General features: G+C 57.3%; 1 protein-coding gene across 3 annotated transcripts in view; it reads right to left on the bottom strand.

The window, feature by feature from the left end:
• Positions 1–5,766: 5,766 nt before the first annotated feature.
• The window catches only part of TPP (tubulin polymerization promoting protein), a 34,835-nt gene continuing 13,951 nt past the window's right edge, over positions 5,767–26,650 (bottom strand). For 2 of the 3 annotated variants that reach the window (XM_071099149.1, XM_071099148.1), the window contains exons 2-4: positions 26,232–26,546; positions 13,166–13,319; positions 5,767–12,499 (exon numbers count right to left, since the gene is read on the bottom strand). In XM_071099149.1, the coding sequence (XP_070955250.1) occupies positions 12,305–12,499; positions 13,166–13,319; positions 26,232–26,542 (660 nt within the window). In that variant the 5' untranslated portion in view covers positions 26,543–26,546 and the 3' untranslated portion in view covers positions 5,767–12,304. Of the gene's footprint in view, positions 12,500–13,165; positions 13,320–26,231; positions 26,547–26,650 lie in introns of those variants that run through there. The other variant, XR_011625199.1, reaches the window with a different exon arrangement.

Here is a 26,650-nt window from a genome sequence, read left to right as displayed (position 1 = left end):
TGTGTGCACACTTGCTGTATGTGTGTGTGCTGTGTGTGTGCGCACTTGCTGTGTGTGCGCTTGCTGTGTGTGTGCACCTGGTTTGTGTGTGTGTGCTAGCTGTGTTCGTGCGGTTACTGTGTCAGCCGTGTGTGCACTTGTACAGGTGTGTGTGCATGCATTCGCCTTATCTGTGTGCTAGCTGTGTGCACACGTGTGTGTGTGTGCTAGCTGTGTGTGCTGTGTGTGCACGCTTGTGTGTGTGTGCTAGCTGTGCTGTGTGTGTGCACACTGTGCTAGCTGTGTGTGCTGTGTGCACACGTGTGCTGTGTGCACTTGCTATGTGTGTGCTAGCTGTGTGTGCTGTGTGCGCACACGTGTGTGCTGTGTGTGCACACGTGTGTGCTGTGTGCACTTGCTATGTGTGTGCTAGCTGTGTGTGCTGTGTGCACACGTGTGTGTGCTGTGTGTGTGCACTTTGTGTATGTGCTAGCTGTGTGTGTACACTGTGCTAGCTGTGTGTGCACTTGCTATGTGTGTGCTAGCTGTGTGTGTGCACTTTGTGTGCTAGCTGTGTGTGCTGTGTGTGTACACACTTTGTGTGCTAGCTGTGCTGTGTGTGCGCATACGTGTGTGCTAGCTGTGTGTGCTGTGTGCACACGTGTGTGCTAGCTGTGTGTGCTGTGTGTGTGCACACTTGCTGTATGTGTGCTAGCTGTGTGTGTGCACACTTGCTGTGTGTGCTAGCTGTGTGTATCTGCTAGCTGTGTGTGCATGCGCTCGCAGTGTGTGCTGTGTGTGCTTGTGTGTATGCTAGCCGTGTGTGTGTGTGTGTGTGTGTGTGTGTGTGTGTGTGGATTGTACCTCTAGGGAAGTCAGAGGTGGGTCTCTGCTGTCTCTTCCCCAAAGAGGACTTCCTGGTTTTCAGGCTGCCCTCTTGTGCCACCTCTGTCCAGTTGTGGTCATAACTCAGCAGGAAAATGTGTCATACCAAATTTACTTTCTGTAGGGTTGGGATGGGGTTGTCATCACATAATTTATGTATGTAAGAGTATTAGAAGATGTTACTATTAGTCCACCTCAAGCTTATAGATGCTTACCTCGTTTGGGTTTCATTGAGCTTCTTGGACCTGTGAGTTCATATTTTTCATCAAATTTGGCAAAGTTTCAGCCACTATTCATATTTCTTGTCTGACCCCCTCTCTCTCTCACTCCTCCCTCCCTGCCCCTGTCTGGGGGCAGCTTTCTGTTAGATTGTGATACTGTCTCACGGGTCACTAAACTCGATGCTTTTTCATCCTTGTTCTCTCATCCTTTCCTTGACGGTTTTATTGTCCTGTTGAGAGGCTTACTAATCTTTTCTTCCACTTGCCTAATTTGATGTTAAGCTTGTATAGTGAATTTTTTATATCAGAAATTAGATATATTTTTAGTTCTAAAATTCCATTTGAGGCTGGGCAGGGTGGCTCACACCTGTAATCCGAGCACTTTGGGAGGCTGAGGCAGGAGGATCACTTGAGGCCAGGGGTTCGAGGCCAGTGTGGCCAACCTGGCAAAACTCCATCTCTGCTAAAAATGAAAACTAGCCAGGCGTGGTGGTGTGCACCTGTAGTCCCCAGATTCTTGGGGGGCTGAGGCAGGAGAATCGTTTGAACGCGGGAAGGCGGAGGTTGCAGTGAGCCGAGATTGCACCACTGCACTCCAGCCTAGATGACAGAGCAAGACTCCATCTCAAAAAAAAAAAAAATCCATTTGATTCTTTTTATTAGTTTTATATCCCATTATTTTCATGTTTCCATTAACTCCTTAACCTCGTTTTTAACAGGCTTACTAGACATTCCCAGCTGTTCCAAAGTGGTTGTACCAGCAGGCCCGACTGCTAGTTGTGTATGACCACGTCTGCCGGTCCATGTTCTCAGCACCCATTGCCTGAAGTATTAGCACCTTCACTCTGGAGGGTGTGGGGTAGACCTCCTGGTTTCATTGGCTTCTCTCTGTTCAGCACCTTTTCACAGGATTTCCTGTTTGTAAAGTACCTATTCAAGTATTTTCCCTACTTTTCTATTGGATGATCTGTCTCATTTATTTGCAGGTGTTATTTATGATTCTGGATAGTAGTGCTTTGTGAGTTACATTTGCAAACAGCTTTTCTTGTCTTTTTACTTTAATGGTGTCTTTTAAGATAAATTTTAAACTTTAATGTGGCCCAATATATCAATATTTTGTTTCATGATCAAAGCATTTTGGATACTAATTTTTAATAATCTTTACTCTGCCTTAATCATAAAGATACTCTGTTATCTTCCAAAAGATTTTACAGTTTTGTATATTTTGGATTTTAGATATAGATTCTACCCAGAATTGATTTTTGTGCCTGTTTTGAAGGTTAAGGATCCAGTTTCATTGTGTTGCAGACATAAGCCCAGTTTCCCCAGCTGTGGCCGCTGAAGATTCCTTTGTCAGGATGATTTCTGTGTCTGTTTCTGCATCTCCTTGTCTGTCTCTGCCGACACCACACACTCTTGGGTGCATACTTCCATCTTACGTTAGGGTGTCTTGGCTGTTTTTGACCCTTTACATTTCATACATTTTAGAACTAGCTGGTTGAGTTGGGATTTTGTTTGGGATTGTATTGAGCCTGTAGATCAACTTGGAATCATTGACATACTTGCAATACTGGATTTTACAAACCCTGAATACAGTATCTGTCTCTCCAAATGATAGCTCTCCTTCAGCGGGTGTTAATACAGCCTGATACTTTTCACAGTGGTCTCGTATGTCTTTTGTTACATTTAATCCTAGGTCCTTGTTATTTTGTGATGCTGTTTTTAAAAATGTGCTTGGATTTCATTTCCTTTATGTGTTGCCATTTCATGGAAATTCAATTTTTGTGCATTAATTTGTATCTAGCAATCTAGTAATTTTAATCATTTGCCTGTAGCTGTTTTCTCATTTTTAGGCACACAGTCATGTTTTCTATGAGTAATGGGGTTTCTTTCCCATTCCTGTTACTCTGGATTTTTACTTTCTGTTTTTTTGTTTTGATTTTTGCTTCTCTACACTGGTCGGAACCCCTAGTGCAATGCTGATTAGAGGTGGTCACAGAGTGGGCGGCGGCGTCTTCTTCCTGATATTCAAAGGGGTGACAAATTCTCACCATTTATCCACTTGTAATAGATTTTTTTTGTTTTAAAGCTGCTTCTATCAATAATTAGCATCAAGAATGGATGAATTTTATCACTTTTTCTGCAACGATTGAGATGACCGCATGATTTTTATCATTTAATGTATTGATGTGGTTAATGACCATAATTTGCTGTTGTTAAAAATAAACCTTGAATTTCTGAGATAAATCCAACTTAATAATTATGGATTTTCTTTTACATACATATTGTTGTATTTGGTTTGTTAATATTTTGTTTAGCATTTTGTGGCCCAGCTATACCACCTACCACCTGTGTTTGGGCCCTGATTTCCTCGTCTATAGAATGGGGAAATAGTGCCTTCCTCACAGGGTTGTTGTGAAGGTAAAATGAGTTAGTATGAATAGAACTCTCAGGCAGCGTCTGGTGCATCCTGAGCACTGGGTAGCTGCGTGCTCTAATACAGCGGTTAGTATCTCTCTTCACGGGTGACAGCCACTTACGATTTTCCTTTGTAATGCTGTTCTTGTCAGGATTCGTGTCTTTACACCACCGTAAAATGAGCTACATTGTGCATTCTTTCTACGTTCTCTAGGAGAATTTATTTAATATTATAATTATTTCTTCCATGGATGTTTAATGGAATTTGCTGGTGAAGTCACTTGTGCCTGGAACTTTCTTTGTCAGGAGGTTTGACTAGTGATCCCGTATAACTCAGTGTTCCAGGATGTGGCAGAGCTGTTCACACAGACCATCCTTATGTCCCCCTTGCCTTTATGCTGCATATCCGTGAGTTGGGTTGGGCCGTGTGACTGCTGAGCAGCAGCCTGTGCGTGGGACTGAGGTGAGTCATTTCAAGGCCAGAGCAGTGGGAGCTGGCGCGTCGCGTTGATAGCTTCCCTGCCAGTGACCTGGGCAGCCGCATCACAGGATTAGGAAGCCAGTTTGTCTTCTCTTGCAAGAGATCTCTTGTTATTCCCGAAGTTGGACGTCGTGTGAGTAATAAATTTTGTGTGTCCGGCCACTGAGGTGTCGGGTTTTCTACCGTCGCTGGCAGTGACTTCCCCTAAGTCGCAAGGCTGAGCAGGCTTTCCATTTCTTTTGGAGTTAGTTTTTATATGTTATGTGTCTCTAAGAATTGGTCCATATTGTCTTAATTTTCCATTTTGGGGGATATAACACACATAATTTGAATGGCTTCAGCATTTGAAGTTGTGTGTGTCCCTGTGGCAGAGACGTAGGGACAGTTGTGTCCCTTCAAGCAAGACCTTGCTATCCAGGGGCAAGGAGCGTAGGGACAGAGACCATCTCTAGCCGCCATGCTGTCAGGCTGTGCCTGGGCTCTGGAGCTGAGGACACACTCATCCAGGCAGCCGCAGCCGGTGTCCAAGCAGGCAGGGCCTGGACCTAATGCAAACCACAGGGAGCTCCCTAGCAGGCCATCTCCAGAGCCTCCCTGAGGCCTCCTGGCCACGCTGCCTCCTCCCCTTGTGCTGTTCAGGGGCATTCCTCATCAGTGAGCCTCTTGTGATACAAAGGCCACCTCAGCATCTGCCTCCCGGGGACCCAGCCCATTCTTGGCCATTCTTCATATTCGTTGTTTGAACTTTCTCTTCAGTTCTTTCAAAAAAACACCCTTTGCCTCCATTTTCTTTTCAATTTCTGATCTGATCTATCGTTAGCCATGCTGAAATAACAAATAAATATGGGTTAAAATATTATTTTATCGATTTCCCTGTTCTGTTTCTTTCTCTTGTTTTATCAGTGAATCTGATTGATCCGCCATCTAATTAGTTTTAATCTGCCATCTTATTTTGTGCTGTTTGTTCTATTCCATGATTTTTTCCCTCTCTACTTTTGCCACTTTTAGATGATCTGTCATCCCACATGTCCCTCTGCTCATTTGGAGACTGTGTACTCGCTTCTGTTCTGTTCTTACGGCATGTGTGTGTTTAGTCCGTGTTCTGACCCACCCCTGGGGTTCCTTGAGCACAAGACGCGCGTCCCTCCCCATGCTCCTGTTCTGCTCACCTGTGGGGGTTCCCAGGTATTTTTATGGAACATTTTAACCTCGCAAAGTATTGATATAGTCACTGTTAATTTGGAGTTATTGACCTATTTATTCTGTCTGCTCCACTTTCTTCACAAACCAGACATGCCATTTGAGATCACCTTTGCTTTCTGCATTTAGAATTTCTCTTAACATCTGCTGCTGGCAAATTCTCTTTTCATTGTCTAAAAATGCCTTTATTGTATCCTCATTTTGGAAAACTGTTTCACTGGGCTAGTATCTCAGGTTGGCAGCCTGTGATGACGTCGCCCTGTTTTGGGGGCTACAGTGGTGTTCACAGTGTTCACGTCTCATGTCCATTCCCTTTGAATTAGACCCCACCCAAGGCTGCACCAGTGCTAGACCAGGACTCACAACTGACAGATGGCTGGTCCGCCTGCTCCTCCTTCACAGTCCTCCTGTCTAGATGAGGAAGCGAGAGGCTCCGTTAGGCAAAGGGGACACAAGGCTCTCAGCCCTGTGAGCTTCAGCCCAGTGGAGGCACTCAGCACACTCCCTACCTGGGGCCCCTCCAGTACCCATCCCCTGTTACCATCTGTTACACATATGTGTGCTCTGAGGAACAGAGAAATCCACGTTTTAAAACACCTTTATTTGTCACTTTACCAACTGGACACACAATGTTAATGACAGCAGACACACAGGGGCATGTGCACACAGACATGAGCTGTTTCACTACAGGTTTGCAAGCCAGGCTCAACAGCAAGTCCAACAGGCGACACCACGCCTCTCACCTGCAGAAGGGACAGCACAGCCACCCCACCCCACAGACGTTCCCAGTGAGTGCGGTTTAGACGTTGGCAGAAGTGCCTTTCAGAGTCAGAACAGCCATGACATGGACATCACCTGTCACACTGATAAAGTGATACGCTCAGTACTCCCTTATGTTAATCACACAGTGTAAAAATATATTGCACATATATATATATAAATTTGTTTCCCTTTCTTGAAAAAAACTTAGTACAAACTAGTAGTTACACGATCCCTTTCAAGTTTCTCTTAAGTTGTGCAGATTTCCTTTGTGGTTTGGCTTAGTTTAGTTTTTTAAGAGGTCAAAAGAAAGAAGTCAAGCATCTCGCTGTGCCCATTATTCCCCATCACAGGCCAGGGGACAAATGCCACACCCTGGACCACCAGAGCTCACAAAGTGTTCAGTAGTAAGAGGAGGAAAGATGCAGGTTCAGTGTTTGAAGGATGTTCTGGCCTATTGATAACATCACCGTCCAGCCTCATCGTCCCCCTGTGCCATCCCCTCATGGTGTGTGGTGTGGGGTGGGAGGGTGGCCAGTGCACACGTGATTGCCCACAGGAGGAGATTGAGCTGGGCCAGTAGAGGGACAGATAAGTGTCCAGGGCCAAGGCGTCTCCATCTCAACTCCTCCCCACTCCAGTTGTACAGCAGAAGGAGCCACAGGCATGTGTGAACACACAGGACAGGCCCTGTGCCAACAAAACACCATTCACAAAAGCAGGCAGCCACAGCAGCCCAGGGCGGGGGCCGGGGTAGGAGGTGATGCCCACACAGGGCTGCTGTGGTTGGCCCTGAGCTGGCACCCCTGGGGTCTGGGATGGAGCGGCACCGACAGGCAAGTGGGGTGGCCTCAGGACATGATGCCAGCCCAACTCCACCATCTGTGCCCAAACTTGGGACAGGATATTAGAAGGTGTAAAAATAGTCCAGTATAAACATATATCTTCTGCTACAATATTTTAAACATATAATTTGAACTTTAATTTTGGTAAAGCTAACTGTTATGAACACTACCTGGTTGCTTATCCTATAGCAGTAAATAAAAATGAGTAAGTACTCTGGTGTGAACAGTCTTCTCAATGCGCTCCCTCTGCCTTTCTCCTTTCCTGATGCTGACACACGATCAGCGCTGTCCTCCCAACAGAACCTGTCCCTCTCTCCTGGTGTCACCCCCGACAGAACCTGTCCTTATCTCCTCTTGTCACCCCCAACAGAACCTGTCCCTCCTCCTGGTGTCACCCCCAACAGAACCTGTCCCTCTCTTCTGGTGTCACCCCCGACAGAACCTGTCCCTCTCTTATCTCCTCTTGTCACCCCCTTATCTCCTGTCACCCCCAACAGAACCTGTCCCTCCTCCTGGTGTCACCCCCAACAGAACCTGTCCCTCTCTCCTGGTGTCACCCCCGACAGAACCTGTCCCTATCTCCTCTTGTCACCCCCGACAGAACCTGTTCTCTCTCCTGGTGTCATCCCCGACAGAACCTGTCCCTCCTGATGTCACCCCTGACAGAACCTGTCCCTCTCTCCTGGTATCGCTCACCGACAGAACCTGTCCCTGTGTCCTGGTGTCACCCCCATCAGAACCTGTCCCTTTCTCATGTCACCCATCGACAGAAATCTGTCCCTCTCTCCTGGTGTCACCCCTGACAGAACCTGTCCCTGTGTCCTGGTGTCACGGACAGAACCTGTCCCTGTGTCCTGGTGTCACCCCCAACAGAACCTGTACCTCTCTCCTGGTGTCACCCCCGACAGAACCTGTCCCTATCCTTGTGTCACCCACCGACAGAACCTGTCCCTCTCTTCTGGTATCACCCCCGACAGAACCTGTCCCTGTGTCCTGGTGTCACCCCCGACAGAACCTGTACCTCTCTCCTGGTGTCACCCCCGACAGAACCTGTCCCTATCTCCTCGTGTCACCCCCAACAGAACCTGTCCCTGTGTCCTGGTGTCACCCCCAACAGAACCTGTCCCTCTCTCCTGGTGTCACCCACCGACAGAACCTGTCCCTCTCTCCTGGTATCACCCCTGACAGAACCTGTCCCTGTGTCCTGGTGTCACGGACAGAACCTGTCCCTGTGTCCTGGTGTCACCCCCAACAGAACCTGTACCTCTCTCCTGGTGTCACCCACCGACAGAACCTGTCCCTCTCTCCTGGTATCACCCCTGACAGAACCTGTCCCTGTGTCCTGGTGTCACCCGACAGAACCTGTCCCAGTGTCCTGGTGTCACCCCCAACAGAACCTGTACCTCTCTCCTGGTGTCACCCCCGACAGAACCTGTCCCTATCTCCTCGTGTCACCCCCAACAGAACCTGTCCCTATCTCCTCGTGTCACCCCCAACAGAACCTGTCCCTTTCTCCTAGTCACCCCCAACAGAACCTGTCCCTTTCTCCTAGTCACCCCCGACAGAACCTGTCCCTCTCTCCTGGTGTCACCCCCGACAGAACCTGTCCCTCTCTCCTGGTGTCACCCCCGACAGAACCTGTCCCTCTCTCCTGGTGTCACCCCCGACAGAACCTGTCCCTCTCCTGGTTTGCAGGCTGTGCAGTTTCTGTTACTCACAAATACACATTTATTTTCTGTTGAACCATGGTTAGTAGAAGCTAATTGGCAGTGCATAAAAACATGCAGAAGAGAACACACACCTGCCTGAATTCACAATATTCAGAAACTGACTGAGGAAGATGCACGGGTCTGTTACGTGCAGTGGGGCTGCTGTCCAAACAATGTTCTGTGTTTGGAGGCGGCACACAGATGCAATCACAGATTCCACAGACAAACTGTAACTGACAATGGTGACCACTATGCCCTCGTGACTTAATTTTTGCTACCCCTCCTGGCTAGGTGCCAGAAACGGGAGCAGAGCGGGTGTTTTCAAAGATTCGCTTTGGAGCTGAGGGGAGAAGGGTGCTCTCCTGGCTCCCGCATGTCTGAGGAAAGCCTGGGGGCCGTTGAGGGAGGGCGGGACACTGGGGAGGCCGTGCCTCTGACTCGTGGGCACAACCCTGGAAGTGTGGAGGGAGAGCGGGGGTGTGGGGCCTCTCCCTCCAGGAGCCCACGGTGCTCCAGGCTAGGACGGGCTGGGTGCCACAGCAGCCTCGATCTCATTCACGAAACCCACAGGGGCGTCCTAGGGTTCGGAATGCAGGCCACGACTTCCCTCAGAGTGAAGGGTCCGCTTCTGCGAAGGAGCTCACCTCCAGGGGCCACGATGGGAGCCATGAGCCCCGCCGCTCCGGTCACTCCAGCCAGGTCTGGGAAGGGCTGTGGTGAGTCGGTGCTGGCCGCGTGGACGAAGTGCCCCGTCGGTGACAGGGCCTGTTCCCCGCGGGGTTGGGTGGTGCCCGGGCTGGGTGGAGACGCTTCTCGTGCTCAGGGCCGGTTTCTGGTGTGCTCCCGATGCGCTTGGTTCTTGAGGCCATTCTTGTCTGAGGCCAACCAGTGACCAGGAGTCGGGGTCCTGGTGCCTCTCTCCTCAGTGTCCCTCGTCCCCACAGACCGCAGCAAGGCCTGGCGAGCCTCTGTGCCTGCCGCGCGTGTGGGGACCTGCGGACCCCAACCCGCCTGTCCCTCCGTCCTGACCCGGCGCCAGGCTCAGCTCCAGGGCGAGGTCCTCTGGAGTCACGTTCGTTCTGTGTGACTTGGCTGTGACTGTGGGGACCGGGCTGCCCATGGACGGAAGAAGGAGAAACGCAGCCTTGGACCAGGAGACACGGCCCAGGGTGGAGGCGCGCTGAGGCCAGGGAGGCCGAGGAGGGCAGCAGTCCGAGGGCGTAAGGGTGCCAGGGTCCTTCGGGTCTCAGGCTTCAGGACCTGGGGAGCCGCCCTGTTCGGTGACCACTCGTCCTCGGCCTCTTCAACACAAGGGCTTTGGAATTGTGATGGGCTGTGATCGGCCGATCCCGGTGACTCGCTCGTCTGTGATTGGCCGATTCTGGCGACTTGCTCGTCTGTGATCGGGTGATCCCGGTGACTGCTCGTCTGTGATCGGGCGATTCCGGCGACTCGCTCGTCTGTGATCGGGCGATCCCGGTGACTGCTCGTCTGTGATCGGGCGATCCCGGTGACTGCTCGTCTGTGATCGGCCAATCCCGGTGACTGCTCGTCTGTGATCGGGCGATTCCGGCGACTGCTCATCTGTGATCGGCCGATTCCGGCGACTGCTCATCTGTGATCGGCCGATTCCGGTGACTCGCTCGTCTGTGATCAGGTGATCCCGGTGACTGCTCGTCTGTGATCGGGCGATTCCGGTGACTCGTCTGTGATCGGCCGATCCCGGCGACTCGCTCGTCTGTGATCAGGTGATTCCGGTGACTCACTCGTCTGTGATCGGCTGATCCCAGTGACCTGCTCATCTGCGATTGGTGATTCTGGTGACCGCTCGTCCTCGACCTCTTCAACACAAGGGCTTTGGAGTTGTGATGGGCTGTGATCAGGCAATTCCGGTGACCGCTCGTCTGTAATCGGATGATTCCACACTGCACATTCAGAGTTGTTTTCAAATGTTTCCGTACGTTAGTTCTGCCTTTCACACGTGGTCCAGCCAGGTTCAGTGGGGGCACAGGGCTGGGCTTGTGCACCCCCCGCCTTCCCCAGGCCGGTGAGGTGACATCCTAAAGGAGCCACAAAGCCTGAGGTTCATTTTTCCTTGGTCTTTATTGCCAGACACCATGAACTTCCCAGCCCTGCCATGAGAAGCTGCCTGCCAGGTCCTCCCCATCCTCAGGTTGGGGTCTACCTGGGGATGAGCCTGCGGCAGTCTGTTGAGGGGCCTCAGAGACCCCCAACTTTCAGCGGACCATGCTGTCTGGGAGCTCCAGCCCTGCGGCTCCTGCTCTGCTCAGGTAGGGGGAGTCCTTCCACAGGGCTGTGGCCGCAGCAGGTACACTCTTGGGAGTCAGGGGAGGCGGGTGGCGCTCATGCGTGCCAGTGAGGGAGGGGCCTCACCATCCTGTGCTGTGAGCCTTGCCCTGGGCGGCCCCCTGCCCTGGCCAGAGCCTCACTGTAGCGCTAACAGGCTCTGGAAGCGTTTCCCCAAGACTGCCGCAGGCTCATCCTCAGGTAGACTCCAGAACCACAACCCAGCAGGTCACACGCGCGGCTGTGGCTGTTTGCGTGCCAAGGGACAGTGGCAGTGCGCCATTGTGACAGTGGGTAGCCACACCCTTCAGCCTCCCCAGGAGGGAGCAGGAGTGCCAGCTTCTCCCCAGGTGCAGATAGGCAAGAGCAGGCCGCCTGGGTGTGTCCTGGCAGTGTGGAGGGTCCTGGATGGGCTCTGCTTGGCCGTCTGCTGGCAGAGAAACCCCCACAGACACTGCAGGCTTGGGGGTCCTCCCTGGTGTCCTGCTCTCCAGGGGGAGGGGCCGGGAGAGGTGAGGCCAAGTCATTTCGGGAGAGTTGAAGAAGGCGCTTGGGCTGTGGCAATGGGAGGTCTGCGAGCAAGCAGGGTGCAGCTAGTGAGGATGGGCAAGCAGGAGGGCCGGGCAGAGGCCCTGTCACGCAGTGAGGCGAGGAATGTCTCAGCACTTCGTGTCTCTTGCCTGGCAACACCACGGGGACCAGACATTCCAAATCTTCCTAGACCTGCTCTGAGAACACAGGCAGCCACCGTGTCTACTCAGGAAAGCAAAGGGAGCTGACTCCACCCTCACAGTCCGGGCCACTGTGGTCAGCTGGGAAGCCGCCCACTGCCCCCCCACAGCTTTCCTTTTTCCGACGTTGCCCTTGGCACAGAGCTGGCCTGTAGGCATGTGTGCATACTTGTGTCCATGTGACCGGCTTCCCCACACATGTGCCAGGTGCCCAGCACCCCCGCCAGGTGGCCTCACTCTGCCCTCTGCCCAGGAAAGCGGGAAGGCCCTGTGGTGTCCACTGCATGCAGTACAGGTCTCGGGCCCCACAGACACCTCCCATGTCTGGTGTGGGGCCAACTCCGTGTTAGTTGCCTGCTGGTTGGGATTAGCTCCTGCCACCCTCAGGGCTCCTGGAAGGTGTCTGCCAGTCAGGAGGTCAGCACAGCCTCCTGTTGCCATGACAGCCAGCTCCTTTAAAACACCCCTTTGACCTGCAAACCACGTGCCCGATGTGGTGTGATCCGGGAGACACTTTGGAAACGGTTGAGGACACAGGTGTATAAGGAGGGTCAGTGAACTGGGGCCCAAACCTGGTTCGAGAGGGGAGTGCTGGGGGCATCTGGCAGGAGGAGGGGCAGGAGGGAGGCCTGGGCCTGGCCTCCCCCCAGCCCCCTCTGGGGCACCCATCTGAGTTCTGCCCGAGTGAGCACAGGAATGTAATGAAGTGCGAGGTGACAGAGTCCCTGCTCCGGGGACACCGGCAGTGCCGTGGGGCATGGAGCGGGGGCTACTTGCCCCCTTGCACCTTCTGGTCATAGGTGCCCGCGTGCTTGTAGCCAGACACATAGCCTGACTCGTCCACCAGGTCCACGCGGCCAGCCTTGCCCTTGCCCTTGCCAGAGGGGTCGAAGCGCTCCTTGTGGGAGCCCGTGAACTTGGTGGTGTCTGTGAGCCTCGACACTGTGGGCGACGAGATGGCTTTCTGCAAGAGGAGCGGGAGGAAGGGGACAGGTAAGTTGCCAGCAGGTGAAGTGGCTGTGCCCTGGGCAGGTCTCCCAGCGGTGGGGCAGTGGGCAAGGGGCAAAAACCCTGGGATTTATGCCCCTTTTAATTTTAATTCTTATTTTTACCTCTTGTGGCCCCCGGGCAGGCTTGGGCCTGCAGGGTGCCACGACCCTAAAAATTGCCCCGGTCCACCTGGTGTTTATGCAGCTGGGGACCCCACCACCTGCACCCTCAGAGGGAAGGGGCTGTCAGGAGAGCCAGGCCCCACCCTCCAGGCTATGGACCCCCAACCCATGCCCCTTTTGACCAAGCCTCCCCAGACCCTGCCCCAGACCATGCCCTCCCGACCACGCCTCCCAGGACCCACCCCACCCCCCCAGGCCAAGCCCCCAATCCATGCCCCTTCTGACCACACCTCCCCAGACCCCACACCAGGCCATGCCCTCCTGACCACGCCTCCCAGAACCCAACCCAGGCCAAGCCCCCATCCATACCCCTCCTGACCACGCCTCCCCAGGCCCCACCCTCCAGGACACGCCCCAATCCAAGTCCCTCCTGACCACACCTCCCCAGGCACCACGCACCTGCCAGCCCCGCCCCCAGCCCCCCTCCAGGCCCCGCCTTCCATCCCCGCCCTACTCACCGTCACCCCTGAGATAATGGGCGCCTTGCCCTCAATGAGCCTGTGCACCTCGCGAACCGCCTCCTCGCTGCTCTTGTCTTTGAATCGCTTCTTGGCGAGCTCCTCCAGGGCCTCCTGGAACTGCTCAAAGGTGATGGTCCGGCAAGACTTCCCTCTGCAGGGGCACAGGCAACTTAGGGCTGGGCGCAGGCCGGCCCAGGGCTGCCCCCGCCGGCGTGGGTCCGAGCAGAGCTGGGCGGCCATTGCCCAGCAACTCACAGGATTCACCCGCAGGCGGCCGCCCTGGTAGCACCGCAAATCCAAACTGTCTTGGAAGAAAGCTTGGCGGAAGCAGGTCCTCTATAAAGCTGGATGCTCACACGGCCCTGCAGGCCGCTCTGACACTGGGTGCCTGTGGGTCTGCACTCTGCTGGGGCGGTGGGGGAGGCCATTAGGGAGCAGAGCCCACCTCCTCTTCCGGGGGCCACCACAGCCCCGCCCAGCTGCGCCAAGAGTTGGAGGTCCTAGGACCTGCTGGGGCCCCCGCTCTGCCTGTGTGTGTTGGGGTCCCAGGTGGAGGTGTCCCCCACACAGGAACATGGTTAGGAGGGGCCGCCGCCCCCATCCCCGGACACTTGGTAGCATGGGCACAGGCCCACACTTCAGACCCCCTGGCTCCAAAACCTGCCAGGCGGCCCGCTGTGCCCCTGCGCTGCCCTGGCCTCAGAGGTGCAGAGCCAGATGCGGGAGGTGTGGTGAGCAGCTCCTGGTCACACAACACAGCTGCATCTAAACACACTCTACACCTTACAACATCCTCCACCACAGGCCATTCAGGCAATTTCAGAGGGTTCTAAACTGACGCTTGGTCTCTTATATAATAATTCTAATTAGAAAACATTTTTCTCCTCTGATCAGATCTACCACAACTAACCCAAAGTAGGGTTTTTCATTGTTTAAAACAAGAGATCCTGTGGATGAGGCTCAGTTCTGCAAAAGCCACCTGCATTTCACCAGGGAAGCCTCTGGAACAGCGCGAGAAGGGCTGCACCCAGCAGGTCAAGCATTCCAAGGGCACTCCCAGTTGCAGAATCCACCACAGTGACCAAGATTCAGGAGACAAATGACCCATAAAACCCCAGCAAGCCTTTCCAGAAGTCAATGAACAGAGGGCCTAGAATAGCCAAAACGATTTCAAGAAATGAGAACAATCAGAGGACTGACTACCCAACTCCAAAGCTCATCCAGGCTTCACTGCAAAGTGGCAGTGACGTGGGCATGGGCACACTGCCAGCCCCGCAGCCCGGGGAGTCCGGCTCAGCCACACGCATGCCATCCGCGGATGTCCACAGGTGCAGAGGCAAGCCAGAGAGAAAGGACTGCCTCTTCCACAAGTGGAGCTGGAGCAACTGGTGATCCCTGTGCAAATTAAAATGCACTTTGGTCTATACTGCACACTATATACAAAACTAACTCAAAATAGAGGACAGTCCTAATTATGAAACTAAAACAAACTTCTAGAAGAACACCAAAAGAAAATCTCTGTGACCTGGGATTAGGTGAAGATTTCTTAGAAATGGCAACAAAACATGGCCTATAGTGGAAAAAATGGATGAACTGGACTTCATGGAAACTGTGCTCTCAGAAGATACCCTTAAGACAATGAGAAGACAAGCCACAGAGTAGGAGACATGCCTGAGAAAGGACTTGTCTCTCAGATACACAAAGGAACCTTAAAACTCAGCAGTGAGAAAAAAAATTCCATGTGAAAAGACGGGCAGAATATTTGAAGCAGCAATATTCAGAGAAAACACGTGCATGCGGGCAAGCACACGGAGAGGCGGCTGCCATGGCGCCCTCAGGGAAGTGCTGACAAACACACGGAGAGGCGGCGGTGGCCGCGCCCTCAGGGAAGTGCCCACAAACACACGCAGAGGCAGCCGCCTTGGCGCCATCAGGGACGTGCCGACAGACAAGCACACGGAGAGGCGGCCGCGTGGGCGCCCCCAGGGAAGTGCCGACAAGTACAGGGAGAGGCGGCTGCCATGGCGTCCCCAGGGAAGTGCGGACAGACAAGCACACCCAGAGGCGGCCGCCATGGCGTCCTCAGGGAAATGCCGACAGACACATGGAGAGGCGGCCGCCATGGCGCCCTCAGGGAAGTGCGACAGACAAGCACAGGGAGAGGCGGCTGCCATGGCGCCCCCAGGGAAGTGCTGACAAGTACACGGAGAGGGGCTGCCATGGCTCCTCAGGGAAGTGCTGACAAACACACAGAGAGGCGGCTGCGTGGGCGCGCTAAGGGAAGCACGGACAGATAAACACAGGCAGAGGCGGCTGCCATGGCGCCCCCAGGGAGTGCCTACAAGCACAGGGAGAGGCGGCTGCGATGGCGCCCTCAGGGAAGTGCTGACAAACACACAGAGAGGCGGCTGCGTGGGCGCCCTCAGGGAAGCACGGACAGATAAACACAGGCAGAGGCAGCAGCCATGGCGCCCCCAGGGAGTGCCTACAAGCACAGGGAGAGGCGGCTGCGATGGCGCCCTCAGGGAAGTGCGGACAGACACACGGAGAGGCGGCCGCCGTGGAGTCCTCATGGAAGTGCGGACAGACAAGCACAAGGGGAGGCGGCTGCCATGGCGCCCTCAGGGAAGTGCGGACAGACAAGCACATGGGGAGGCGGCTGCCATGGCGCCCTGGGGGAAGTGCCCACAGACAAGCACATGGAGAGGAGACAGCATTGCCGCCATCAGGGAAATGCGGACAGACAAGCACACGAGAGGCGACAGCGTTGGCGCCCTCAGGGAAGTGCGGACAAGGACACGGAGAGGCGGCCCGCGTCGGCGCCATCAGGGAAGTGCAGACAGACAAGCACACGGAGAGGCGGCCGCCATGGCGCCCTCAGGGAAGTGCGACAGACAAGTACACGGAGAGGGGCTGCCATGGCTCCTCAGGGAAGTGCTGACAAACACACAGAGAGGCGGCTGCGTGGGCGCGCTAAGGGAAGCATGGACAGATAAACACAGGCAGAGGCGGCTGCCATGGCGCCCCCAGGGAGTGCCTACAAGCACAGGGAGAGGCGGCTGCGATGGCGCCCTCAGGGAAGTGCGGACAGACACACGGAGAGGCGGCCGCCATGGCGTCCTCATGGAAGTGCGGACAGACAAGCACACGGGGAGGCGGCTGCCATGGCGCCCTCAGGGAAGTGCGGACAGACAAGCACATGGGGAGGCGGCTGCCATGGCGCCCTCAGGGAAGTGCGGACAGACAAGCACACGGAGAGGCGGCCGCCATGGCGTCCTCATGGAAGTGCGGACAGACAAGCACATGGGGAGGCGGCTGCCATGGCGCCCTGGGGAAAGTGCCCACAGACAAGCACATGGAGAGGAGACAGCATTGCCGCCATCAGGGAAGTGCCGCCAGACACACGAAGAGGCGGCCGCCATGGCGCCCTCAGGGAAGTGCGGACAAGCACACGGAGAGGAGGCAGCATTGCCGCCATCAGGGAAATGCGGACAGACAAGCACACGAGAGGCGACAGCGTTGGCGCCCTCAGGGAAGTGCGGACAAGTACACGGAGAGGCAGCTGCGATGGCGCCATCAGGGAGGTGTGGACAGACAAGCACAGGGAGAGGGGCCACCATGGCGCCCTCAGGGAAGTGCGGACAGACAAGCACACGGAGAGGAGACAGCGTTGGCGTCTTCAGGGAAGTGCGGACAAGGACACGGAGAGGCGGCTGCGATGGCGCCATCAGGGAGGTGTGGACAAGGACACGGAGAGGTGGTCCGCGTAGGCGCCCTCAGGGAAGTGCGGACAGACAAGCACACGGAGAGGCGGCCGCGTTGGAGAGGCGGCGGCCGTTGGCGCCCTCAGGGAAGTGCGGACAGACAAGCACAGGGAGAGGGGCCACCATGGCGCCCTCAGGGAAGTGCGGACAGACAAGCACAGGGAGAGGGGCCACCATGGCGCCCTCAGGGAAGTGCGGACAGACAAGCACACGGAGAGGCGGCGGCCGTTGGCGCCCTCAGGGAAGTGCGGAGGGAAACCACAGCGAGACCCTGCGCACCCTCCAGGGAGCACAAACAATCAAATAAACAAACTGCCAGCACCGCGAGCTGAGCAGGCCGCCGGGTGGGGGGCGTCCTCATCCACAGCCGGCGGAGCAGCTGGCAGAGCCACTGTGGACAGCTTCTGTCACAGCCAAAGAAGGCCCAGCAGTCACGTTCCTGGGTCCTTGCTCAAGAGAAATGAAAACGGAGGCTCACACATAAATGCAAATGTTTACCACTGTTCTGCTCGTCATCAAACCCCAGACAATCCAATGCCCTGCAGTGGCTAGACCACAGTGCTGTGATGCGTGCGCACGTGGACGGCACCCCACCCCTGAGAACAAGCCCAGGATAGGCACCCCACGCGGTGGGTGCCAAGTGGCCAGGCTTGGAGCCAGACATGCAGGTGCCGCTGGGTGGTTCCCAAACCCCAAGGCGGATGCTGTGTTTAAACAGCACCTGAGGGTTCCCACACACTTTTCAGGCGTGTCCTGAAGACACAACAGACACCATCAGGAACCACACTGTGCCAGAGGAGAAGAAATCCACTCAGAAACACACCAAGCGTTCGGGGTCCCACAGCTCAGACCCCCAGGCCTCATGGGGTCCCAGGGAGGTGAGCGGAGGCCTCACGCTGTGGCCGGAGGGGGCTATGGGGAGACAGAGCCCCAGGGCGGGGCCTGGACGGCTGAGGACAGCCAGGCAGGCAGGGCGCATTCCAGAACCGCACGTTATAGGGTGCTGTTGTTCAGCGGCATCCCCCAGGGGGCGCTGGTGAGCCCGGTGAGCCGGAGAGGCCGTGAGCCACTCCATGGCTTGGGGGTGCACAGTGTTGGGGGCAGGTTTAGCCCCTTGAGGCGCTCAGCCTGGACACCCGCACCATTCCCTGTGGTGCTGGAGGAGCCAGGCCACCCCAGGCAGCTCAGCAGTGCCTGGAACTGACAGTGCCCATTGGGCCCTGTGGGGGGTGTTGACTCTCTAGGGCCCTTGGGGCCTCTCTGTCAGTCCCGGACCATCAAAGGCGCTCTCTCTTCTATTCACACCCTGCCCAAGCTGACATGCGGATGCCAGGCCTGACTGCCAGCTTGGTGACCAGTGCTGGGGCACGCAGCCCTTTCTGACTGCCTCGGAGCCAGGCACCACCAGCATGAGTCACTCCGCGGGGAGGGGGATGGCTGAGGGGGCTCCCCCATCAGAGGCGACATTCAGATCGGGACACCTGCTTTGCCTGTGCCCCGAGTGTCTTGGGGAAAGGGCGCCTGGGTCTCTGCTCCATGCTGGTGGGGAGCTCTCCCCAGGAAACCCGGGTGCCCCTGCCTGGGGCAGTCCTAAGAGTTCTAGAACAGTGGTGCCTGCGTCTTCCCCAGAGACACACAGTCTGGTTGCCTGGCTCTCCCGACACAGAGTGGGCCTGTTCTCCAGATACCAGGGTGCTGGAGGAGCCTCCGAGTGCAGAGCTCGGCATCTTCATTGCCCATGTGCTCCCCAGCCCCGCGCCCTGCCCGGAAGCCGACCCAGCCGGGCGCTGCCACTGCTCACACACGATGCCCTGTGGGGCCTGGACTTACTTCCCAGGCTCTGAGTCCCCTGGTCTCTTAGCCTGGCTCGGTCTCTCAGGGGACACTGGGACCCGGCCTGGGGCCTCCGGGAGCTGGGCTCAAGTCAGGACAGCCCTCTGAGGACCGAGGCCTGTTCCTCCGGGGCGGACGTCACAGGCACTCCTGGCTCGGGACTATGCATCCAGCACCCTTGTGAATCAGGAATGCCCTCCCAGGGTGACCTCTCTGAGGCGCAGGGGCCAGCGGGTGGGGTGACAGCTTGCTGCTCGGGTTCCAGAGAAAGCTACCAGCTCCCCTGGGCTCTCTCGGCCTGCAGCTGCTGTGGCTGGAGTGCCCTGTCCAGAGGCTGCCACAGGTGGGAAGCTGGGGGCTGTGGAGGGGAATCTCAGGGGAAACAGCCTCTCCCTGTACTTAGGCGAGTCCAAGAGTGAGGGGCTGCGGCTCTCCTAGGGCACCAACCTCTGGGATCTTCCATTAGCTCCTGAGACCTGAGGAGGCTGGGAAGGAACCCCTAGCTGGTGGGTCCCGCGGGGGCAGTGGGGGCTTCTGGGGAGGCTCCTGCCTGGTAGGGACATGGCCTTAGGGGAGCCCTGTCTGGCATCGCCATCGTGCACGTCAGCTCCGAGTTCTCACTGCTCCAGGAGGGTCCAGTGGTCCTGGTCCTGCAGGACCCAGCCTGGGGGCCCCCTGCCTCCCCCAAGCCCCAGCAGGATACAGAGGACCTAGAGCAAAGTTTCCTGGGGCCGGCCGTGGTTGGTGGCAAGCCCTCTAGGCCCTGCCCATTCTCCCCTGGCAGGTGACTCCACTAGTAGCTGAGCACCTGGGGGCAGGTGAGGTGATGTCTGGCCACTTGGGAGGGCTTCCCCCCTCATCTCTGGAAACCGGAGCCCTTCCTGCACCCCACTCAGTTTAGCCGATGGATGACAATGTCCACTGGGCCACGGCAGCTCAGGCCCTGGGGTGGGCTGAGAGCCAGGGCCCTCCCATTGCTGCATCAGCTCTAACCCCAGGCAGGACCACCATGAAGCCCCCACACAGCGGGTCGGTGGGGTGCCTGAGCTCCAGAGGTCTGGCTACTGAAGGTCCCACCCTACCTGAGGGGCCGCCTGTGATCCGCCCACTGTTTCCCTCTGAGTGGGACACCCTAAGATTCCTCCTAATTTTGCGTTGCCACCAGCCTTTTTGTTTTCCTGGGAAGGGGTGGGGGTGGAGCATGTGTGGTCACCGCCCTGTGGATGTCACCAGGAAGAGGTGGCCCTTGGTGGGACGTGGACTTGGGGCCCAGAGGGACCCCGGGCAGATGTGAGGGGCCCGACCTTCTCTAGGGGCCCTCAGGGGCTGGGCTGCCTCCATCTGCCCTAGTCTCCGCCCTGGCAGGGCTTGGGTCTATGCACCTGAGGTCAGTTTCTGGCTGTTTGGAAGCCACCCTCTCACATGACCTGTGCTGCCTGGCCAGGCTCATGGGGCAAAGTGGACAGCCAAAGCCACACCCACCACTGGCCGAGCACCACACAGTGCGCTGGGGAGAGCAGAAGAGATGGGTGCTTGTCACCACGCAGTGCACTGGGGATTGCCGGTACTGCACCTGCAGGTCACAGGAGCCACAGGCCTTGACTGCGAGGCCACAGTGCCACGAGCTCATGAACCCTCAGTCACAGACGCACCCACGGTCAAGGGACACCCCTGCCAGGGGCTCCACTCTGCAGAAGCCACTGTCATCCTGCACTTCCAGGGGTGGCCACTAGAGGCTCCCCAAAGACAGAACTGGCCGGAGGGCTCCAGAGCTGCCAAGCACCAGCCCGGGACAGGGTGGCACCCACAGTAATGGAGGGACAGGGTTGGGTGTGGGGAATGCAGCCCACCCTTCCCCGCGGCTGGGTACCACGGGGGAGGGGGAGGGGAGCAATGCTGCCCTGAGGCTCCTGGCCCTTCCAGGGGAACTGACAACTGCTTTTCTGAGATGGACAGACAGGAGGACATCACACACAGCGCTCTGAGGACCTCACCTGCCCTGTGGTGGCTGCCCTCCAAACACGCAGTGACCTGGATTCTCTCCAAACCTGGGTCTTGCTCCTGGGAGGTGGCTGGATCGGCTTCCGTACTGGGAACAGTCTGCAGACTTTAGGACAAAGTGTCCTGCCAGCTCTCCATGCTCGGGGTGACCATAGACCCCAGTGCTGGCTGGCCTGGGGGGTGTACCAGGCTCAGCAGTCCTCCCCATTCGGGGCGACCACAGACCCCAGGGAGCCTGGCCCTGCTGTTCTCAGGCCCCCACTGGCCCTGGTTTCCTCCTAACCTGCGTCCAGGTATCAGTCCCCCAAGCCAAGCCAACACCCAGTCTCCGCCTAGGTGTCTGCAGGAAATATCAGTGCATTTACTTGGGAAAACACACCACACCCAGCACACAAGCGTGGGCCCTGGGGGAGGCTGGGGCTCCCAGCGAGCTGAGACCCCAGCCCAGCCCTCCTTCCTCTGCCTCATCAGATGGGTGCCCCCACCTGGGCTAGCTGGACCCACAGGGGGCCCAGTGAGCAAGGCTGGCAGACCCTTGTCCAGAGGCTGGTGGTGTTTGGTGCAGGTGGGGAGGCAGCGGCTGAGCCTGACCCCAGGGGTCCCGAGGCACCCATGGCATGGGCCCCTCCCCAGGCTCGAGGAGGTGCCAGAAGATTCACTGTCCATGGCCCTACTGGGCCCCACTCCCACCGCTTGTGGTCCGATCCTGCTTGTGCACCTCATGCCTCCATTAATTAATATTTTGAAGCTGCCAATGCGTGCTCTTTGCAGGAGGGAGTCATTGTCTGGGTTAACGGTAGTCTTCAACAAAAACCTGGCATACAGCTGCAAGAAATTTGTTTAAGATTTAACACATAGTAACATCAAAACAAACAAGCGCTGCCATGGCAACGAGGACTAAACAAAGGCTCGCAGATACCCCGAGCTGGCGCCACGCCGGTGGAGCCATGGCAACCTGCCCCGAAAACAGAAATCGGTGGACTTTTTCTCTGCAAGTCCTGTCAGAGTCAGCAGCTTTCTGCGGTACCTAAGGCCACTTCCTCGCGGTCCCCAGGCTCCTGAGGGAGGCAGAGGCTCCCACAAGTGACAGTGGGCATCCCCCTCTCCAAAATGCAAAACAAAAGCAAGCCAATACCCCTCAGGCCTGCTGCCCGCCACCCCTTGCTTTTCCTGGAGATTAAAGGAAAATCTCTAGTGTCGCCAGCCCCTCCTGGTGGCCCTGCCCCCCTCTGTCTTCCTGAGACAAGTGTGTGAGTTTAGGCCCCTTTCTCCTGCACACCTGGGAGGTCAGGACCCCGTGCCAGGATCACAGGGACCCTCCCCCGAAGGGAGTCTAGGCTGCAGGAGGGAAGGACAGTTTGAGGGTGGGAGAGATGCGGAGGCAGTCCTGGGGGAAGCCCGGGGTCACAAGGGTCTGCGGCTGCAGGTGAATTGGGAGGCGGGGAGGTCAGAATCCCTCAGCCTCCCCTCAGGCCACGGTCCCGGTCCTGGCCACCTGAGCTGCTGCCCACAGGACAATCTGCCACACGGCGCCCACCCACAGTGCCCAGCCAGCCGACCAGGCTGCCCAGGACTGGGTCTCAGCCTCAGCCCCTCCCTGGGCTCGGGCCACAGCTGTCTGCTCCCCCAGACCTTGACCCTCATGGCCAGCCAAGGCTGGCACACCCCAAGGCTGGTCTCAGGTTCTGCACTGGGGAGGTGGCCGTGCTGGAGCAGGGGGCCAAGCTTTAGCCCCCAAGTGCCTGAGCAGCTCAAGCCCTGGCTCTGGGAACAGGCCCAGACCAGCTGGGGCTCCTCTGGCCTTCTGGGGTGCCAGCACCCCCATGAGCAGGCAGGGCTCCCATCATTCTCCAAATGAGCCACAGCCGCCAAGCCCCAGCCACCACAGGGAGAGCTCTGCATGTGTGTGCAGGTGTGTGCAGGCGTGTGTGTGCACGTGTGGCCATGTGCACGCACACATGCGCCATAGTTTGAAGGCCACTTTCTGCAGAAGGAATCATACCTGGCACCATACTTGGTGTGTCCGGGCAGTGCCAAGGCTGTGCGCCAAGGCTGTGCGCATGGGGCTGGCCCTGCAGGGCTGATGGCCCCTGGACAGGCTCTTCCCACCTCCCGCCCAGCCCTTCTAGGAGCTTCACCCACAAGCACCGTCTCCACACTGCTTTGCCCTGGGTCTGCTCCTGTGTATCCCAGAGCACACATTGGGCGGCACAGAGGGCACCCAGGGACTCGTCCCAGACGCGCCCACATGCCCAGGCCTGCTGAGGAGCAGCTGCCAGGGCCCAGGAGCACGGGGCTGGGATCCACGAAGGGGCTGGGTCCCCTCCAAACAAGGACACCTGAGGGGGAGGAGGAGCACTGGGGGACACATGGGCCCTGGCGGCCAAGGGGAGGAGCCAGCCCTGCCAATGTCCACACAGGCTCCAGACACCATGGCCGCTCTGCAAACCCCACCTGCCGCTGTATGGGCTAAATATAGCCAACCCAGTTTCCCTCTCCTGGTCTGTGTGCCTGGGACACGTCCCTTGGCAAAGTGAGTTCTGGGCTCAGGACAAGGGCACTGTCTGTGCCAGAGGCTCTGGCCCCCGGCCTCCTGAGCACAGCGCAGGTCAGTGCCGCCTGCCCATGGCTGTTGACCCACCAGAGCGGCCCTGGTCACCAGGACCTGTCAGCAGCTGGCTGGGGGTGTCTACACAAGCCCACACTGCATAGCCCACTGCTGCAGGAGACTGCAGGTTTCCAGCAGGGATGGCGGCTGGTCTGTCTTCCAGGCAGCAGCTGGCACGACAAGCCCTGTGGGTGATATGGGAGCCCCAGCAAGCCTGTGGGAGCTGCCTCTCGCCAAAGAGCCCACAAGTGGGGTCTGGACCTCTGAGTCAGGTACCAGTCGCCTCAGCCACAGTACCATTGGAGGTGCGGCCCCGAGAGTCAGTCCACGAAGGATCTGTGGCCGGGGGTGCAGCGTGTGGGGTGCAGTGTGGCCAGGGGTGCAGTGTGGCCAGGGGTGCAGCACAGGCAGGTGTAGTGTGGCCAGGGGTGCAGTGTGGGGGGTGCAGGCTGTCAGACGGACCCTCGCAGGCCAAGCCCCAGCCCTTGTCGGGGCCCTTCTGGTCCCCTTGCCCTGGCAGGCTCTTTGTGCCTTCCTGGTCTCCAGAGGCCCCAGGGATGAGTGATCCTGGGTTAGTATGGGCTCCAACCACCAAGGTGTTGGCAAATGATGGCCCTGTCCAAGGCTGGGAAGCGCAAGGCTACGTGACTACCTGCCCAGAGGGGCCAGCCACAGCCTCCTCTCACACCGGCCGATGGCTAAGCCCATGAGGACGCTGAGGCTGGGAAGTCACAAAGGAGGTTGGCAGGGGCCACTGGGTCTGGACAGGTCAAGGGTGAGACCAACTTGCACCCGGGTCCCCGGATGGACCCTCCCCTCCAGTTTCTCTAGGACTGAGGCTGTGAGCTGTCAGGACGACGAACAGGACTTGCTGGCCCTGGTTGCCCCTGCCATCCCCTAGAGCTGGGGGAGCCTGCAAGGCAGTCAGCTGGAGAGAAGATCCGGGTTCAGGCATCCTTTTGAGCAGTTTCATGGCTTTTCTGGCATAACTTTCTAAACTCAAAATGCCCTCAGATGCACTCAGATGTGCCGTACACAACAGGAAGCTCACCAGGACATGCACAGTCCGGGAACATGCACGACCCAGGAGACACCCAAGACCCAGGGGACATGCATGACCCGGGAGACACATGTGACATCGCCACAGACCACAGCAGAGACAGCACAGCTGCAAAGGCCACGGTGCCCATCCAGAGCTGGTAGACGGGTGCTGACACCGCAGAGGTGGGCCCCAAAGCCTTCAGCATGGGGGCATCTGACCCACGGCCCAGCCCCTTGCAAAGCCAAGGCCGCCGAGGGGGAGGGCAGCAGGAGCTCTGAGATGAAAAAGTAATGAGGTTGTGGCAACGTAGGAATCTGGCCGCAAGTGGACGCGGGTGCAAACCGCCAAAATAAAGCCATTTCTACACAGATGGACAGGACAGGGCTAGACACGGGGCTGGGGGAGAACCACTGCTTTTCTCAGGCGCGATCATGGTGGGGTGTCGGGACATGAGGTGAAATGTGCCGGGGTGGGTGAGGGTGCCTCAGTGTGCTTCCCGGCAATCATCCAGGAGAAAACAGGCAACGTGTGACACAGCAACAGGTGTGTGCACACATGACACAGAAATGCACGTGCATATGTGCACACACGATGCAGAAACGTGCACACACGTGCACACACGATGCAGAAACGCACGCACACGTTCACACACGACACAGTAACGCACGGGCACACGTGCACACACGACAAAGAAACACATGCACACCTGCACACACGACGCAGAAACACACACACGTGCACACAGGACGCAGAAACGCACGTGCACACACGACACAGAAACGCATGCACACGTGCATATATGACACAGAAACACTTGCACATGTGCACATACGACACAGAAACACGTGCACACATGCACACACGATGCAGTAACGCACGGGCACACGTGCACACACAACACAGAAACACGCAGACGTGCACACACGATGCAGAAACACACACGTGCACACAGGATGCAGAAACGCACGAGCACACACGACGCAGAAATGCACGCACATGTGAACATACGACAGGAACACTTACACATGTGCACACATGACACAGAAACACGTGCACACGTGCACACAGGACGCAGAAACACGTGCACACACGACACAGAAACGCACACCCACACATGCACACACGACGCAGAAACGCGCACACATGCACACACAACGCAGACAAAGCAAACGGCATGATGCTGTTTTGCAGTGATGGCCAGAGCCGCATCCTTGGTGCCCTTTGCTGTTTCGGCACCTGTGGGAATCCCGGGGCAGAAGTGGAGCAGCACAAAGGCTTTGGGAGGGGCTGGGACCTGAATGGCCAGCTCCATGCATGGGGACACAAGCATCCAACCTCTGAGACTCAGCCCCTGAGTCAACCCATGGAGGGTCAGGAACTCTGCCTGCCAGCAGCCAACTGCCTCTCCAGGCTTCAGGCAGGAACTGTCCCCACTCCTGGGGAGGCCCAGTGATCCCAGCCACAGCTCCCTGACTCTGGAGAGCAACATTCACCCTGAGTTTGCTCCGAGGCCAGACACCCCCTCATAGGCCACCTCCCATGCCAAGACCCCGCACAACCATGGGGCCAGGAGGAGCCAGGGCTGCCGCTCAGGACTCGGAACCGAGAGGTCCTGGAATGCCCGGACCCCTGCTTCCGGAGGCCCAGATGGCACATTCAGACTCCCACGTCTGGGCTGCTTCTGAGAAGGGCGGGGTCTTGAAGCACAACCCCCTCGACTCCCCATGGCCCACTCCCCACAGAACCCACCCGGGGGCTCAGGGTCACAGACCCCCATAAGCCAGGTCCCTCAGCCCGTGAGCCTGGCGCACTCACTTGATCTTGCTGAAGACGATGTCCACGTCGGTGACCGTCACGTTCCTACCGTCGATCACCTGGCAGTCCTTGCACAGCTTCGACCAGTTCTTGCCATGCATCTCCCTCCCAGTGGCCCTGGTGTCCCCGTGCACCGCAAAGCGCCGGAAGGCCTCCTCCAGGGCACTGAGCTCGGGGGCCGCGGCTGCACCCTCACCGGCACCCTCTGACTCCAGCGACAGCCTCTTGGCCGCCCGGTCCTTCGAGGGGTCCCCCGGGGACTTGGGGGGCGTCCTGTTGGCAGCTTTGGCGGGCTTCGCCTTGTCAGCCATGTTGCTGTGGAGGAAGGAGAGGAGAAAGGTGTCACCCGGGCCATGTCTCAGCTGACCTGGGTGCAGCCCAGGAGACCCACCATACCAACGAGCACCAGGACGTGGCTG

The sequence above is a fragment of the Macaca nemestrina genome, chromosome 6, assembly GCF_043159975.1.
Source record: "Macaca nemestrina isolate mMacNem1 chromosome 6, mMacNem.hap1, whole genome shotgun sequence".
NCBI lineage: Eukaryota > Metazoa > Chordata > Mammalia > Primates > Cercopithecidae > Macaca > Macaca nemestrina.
The sequence above is the reverse complement of the archived record's forward strand: the minus strand, read 5'-3'. Positions and strand labels throughout refer to the sequence as shown.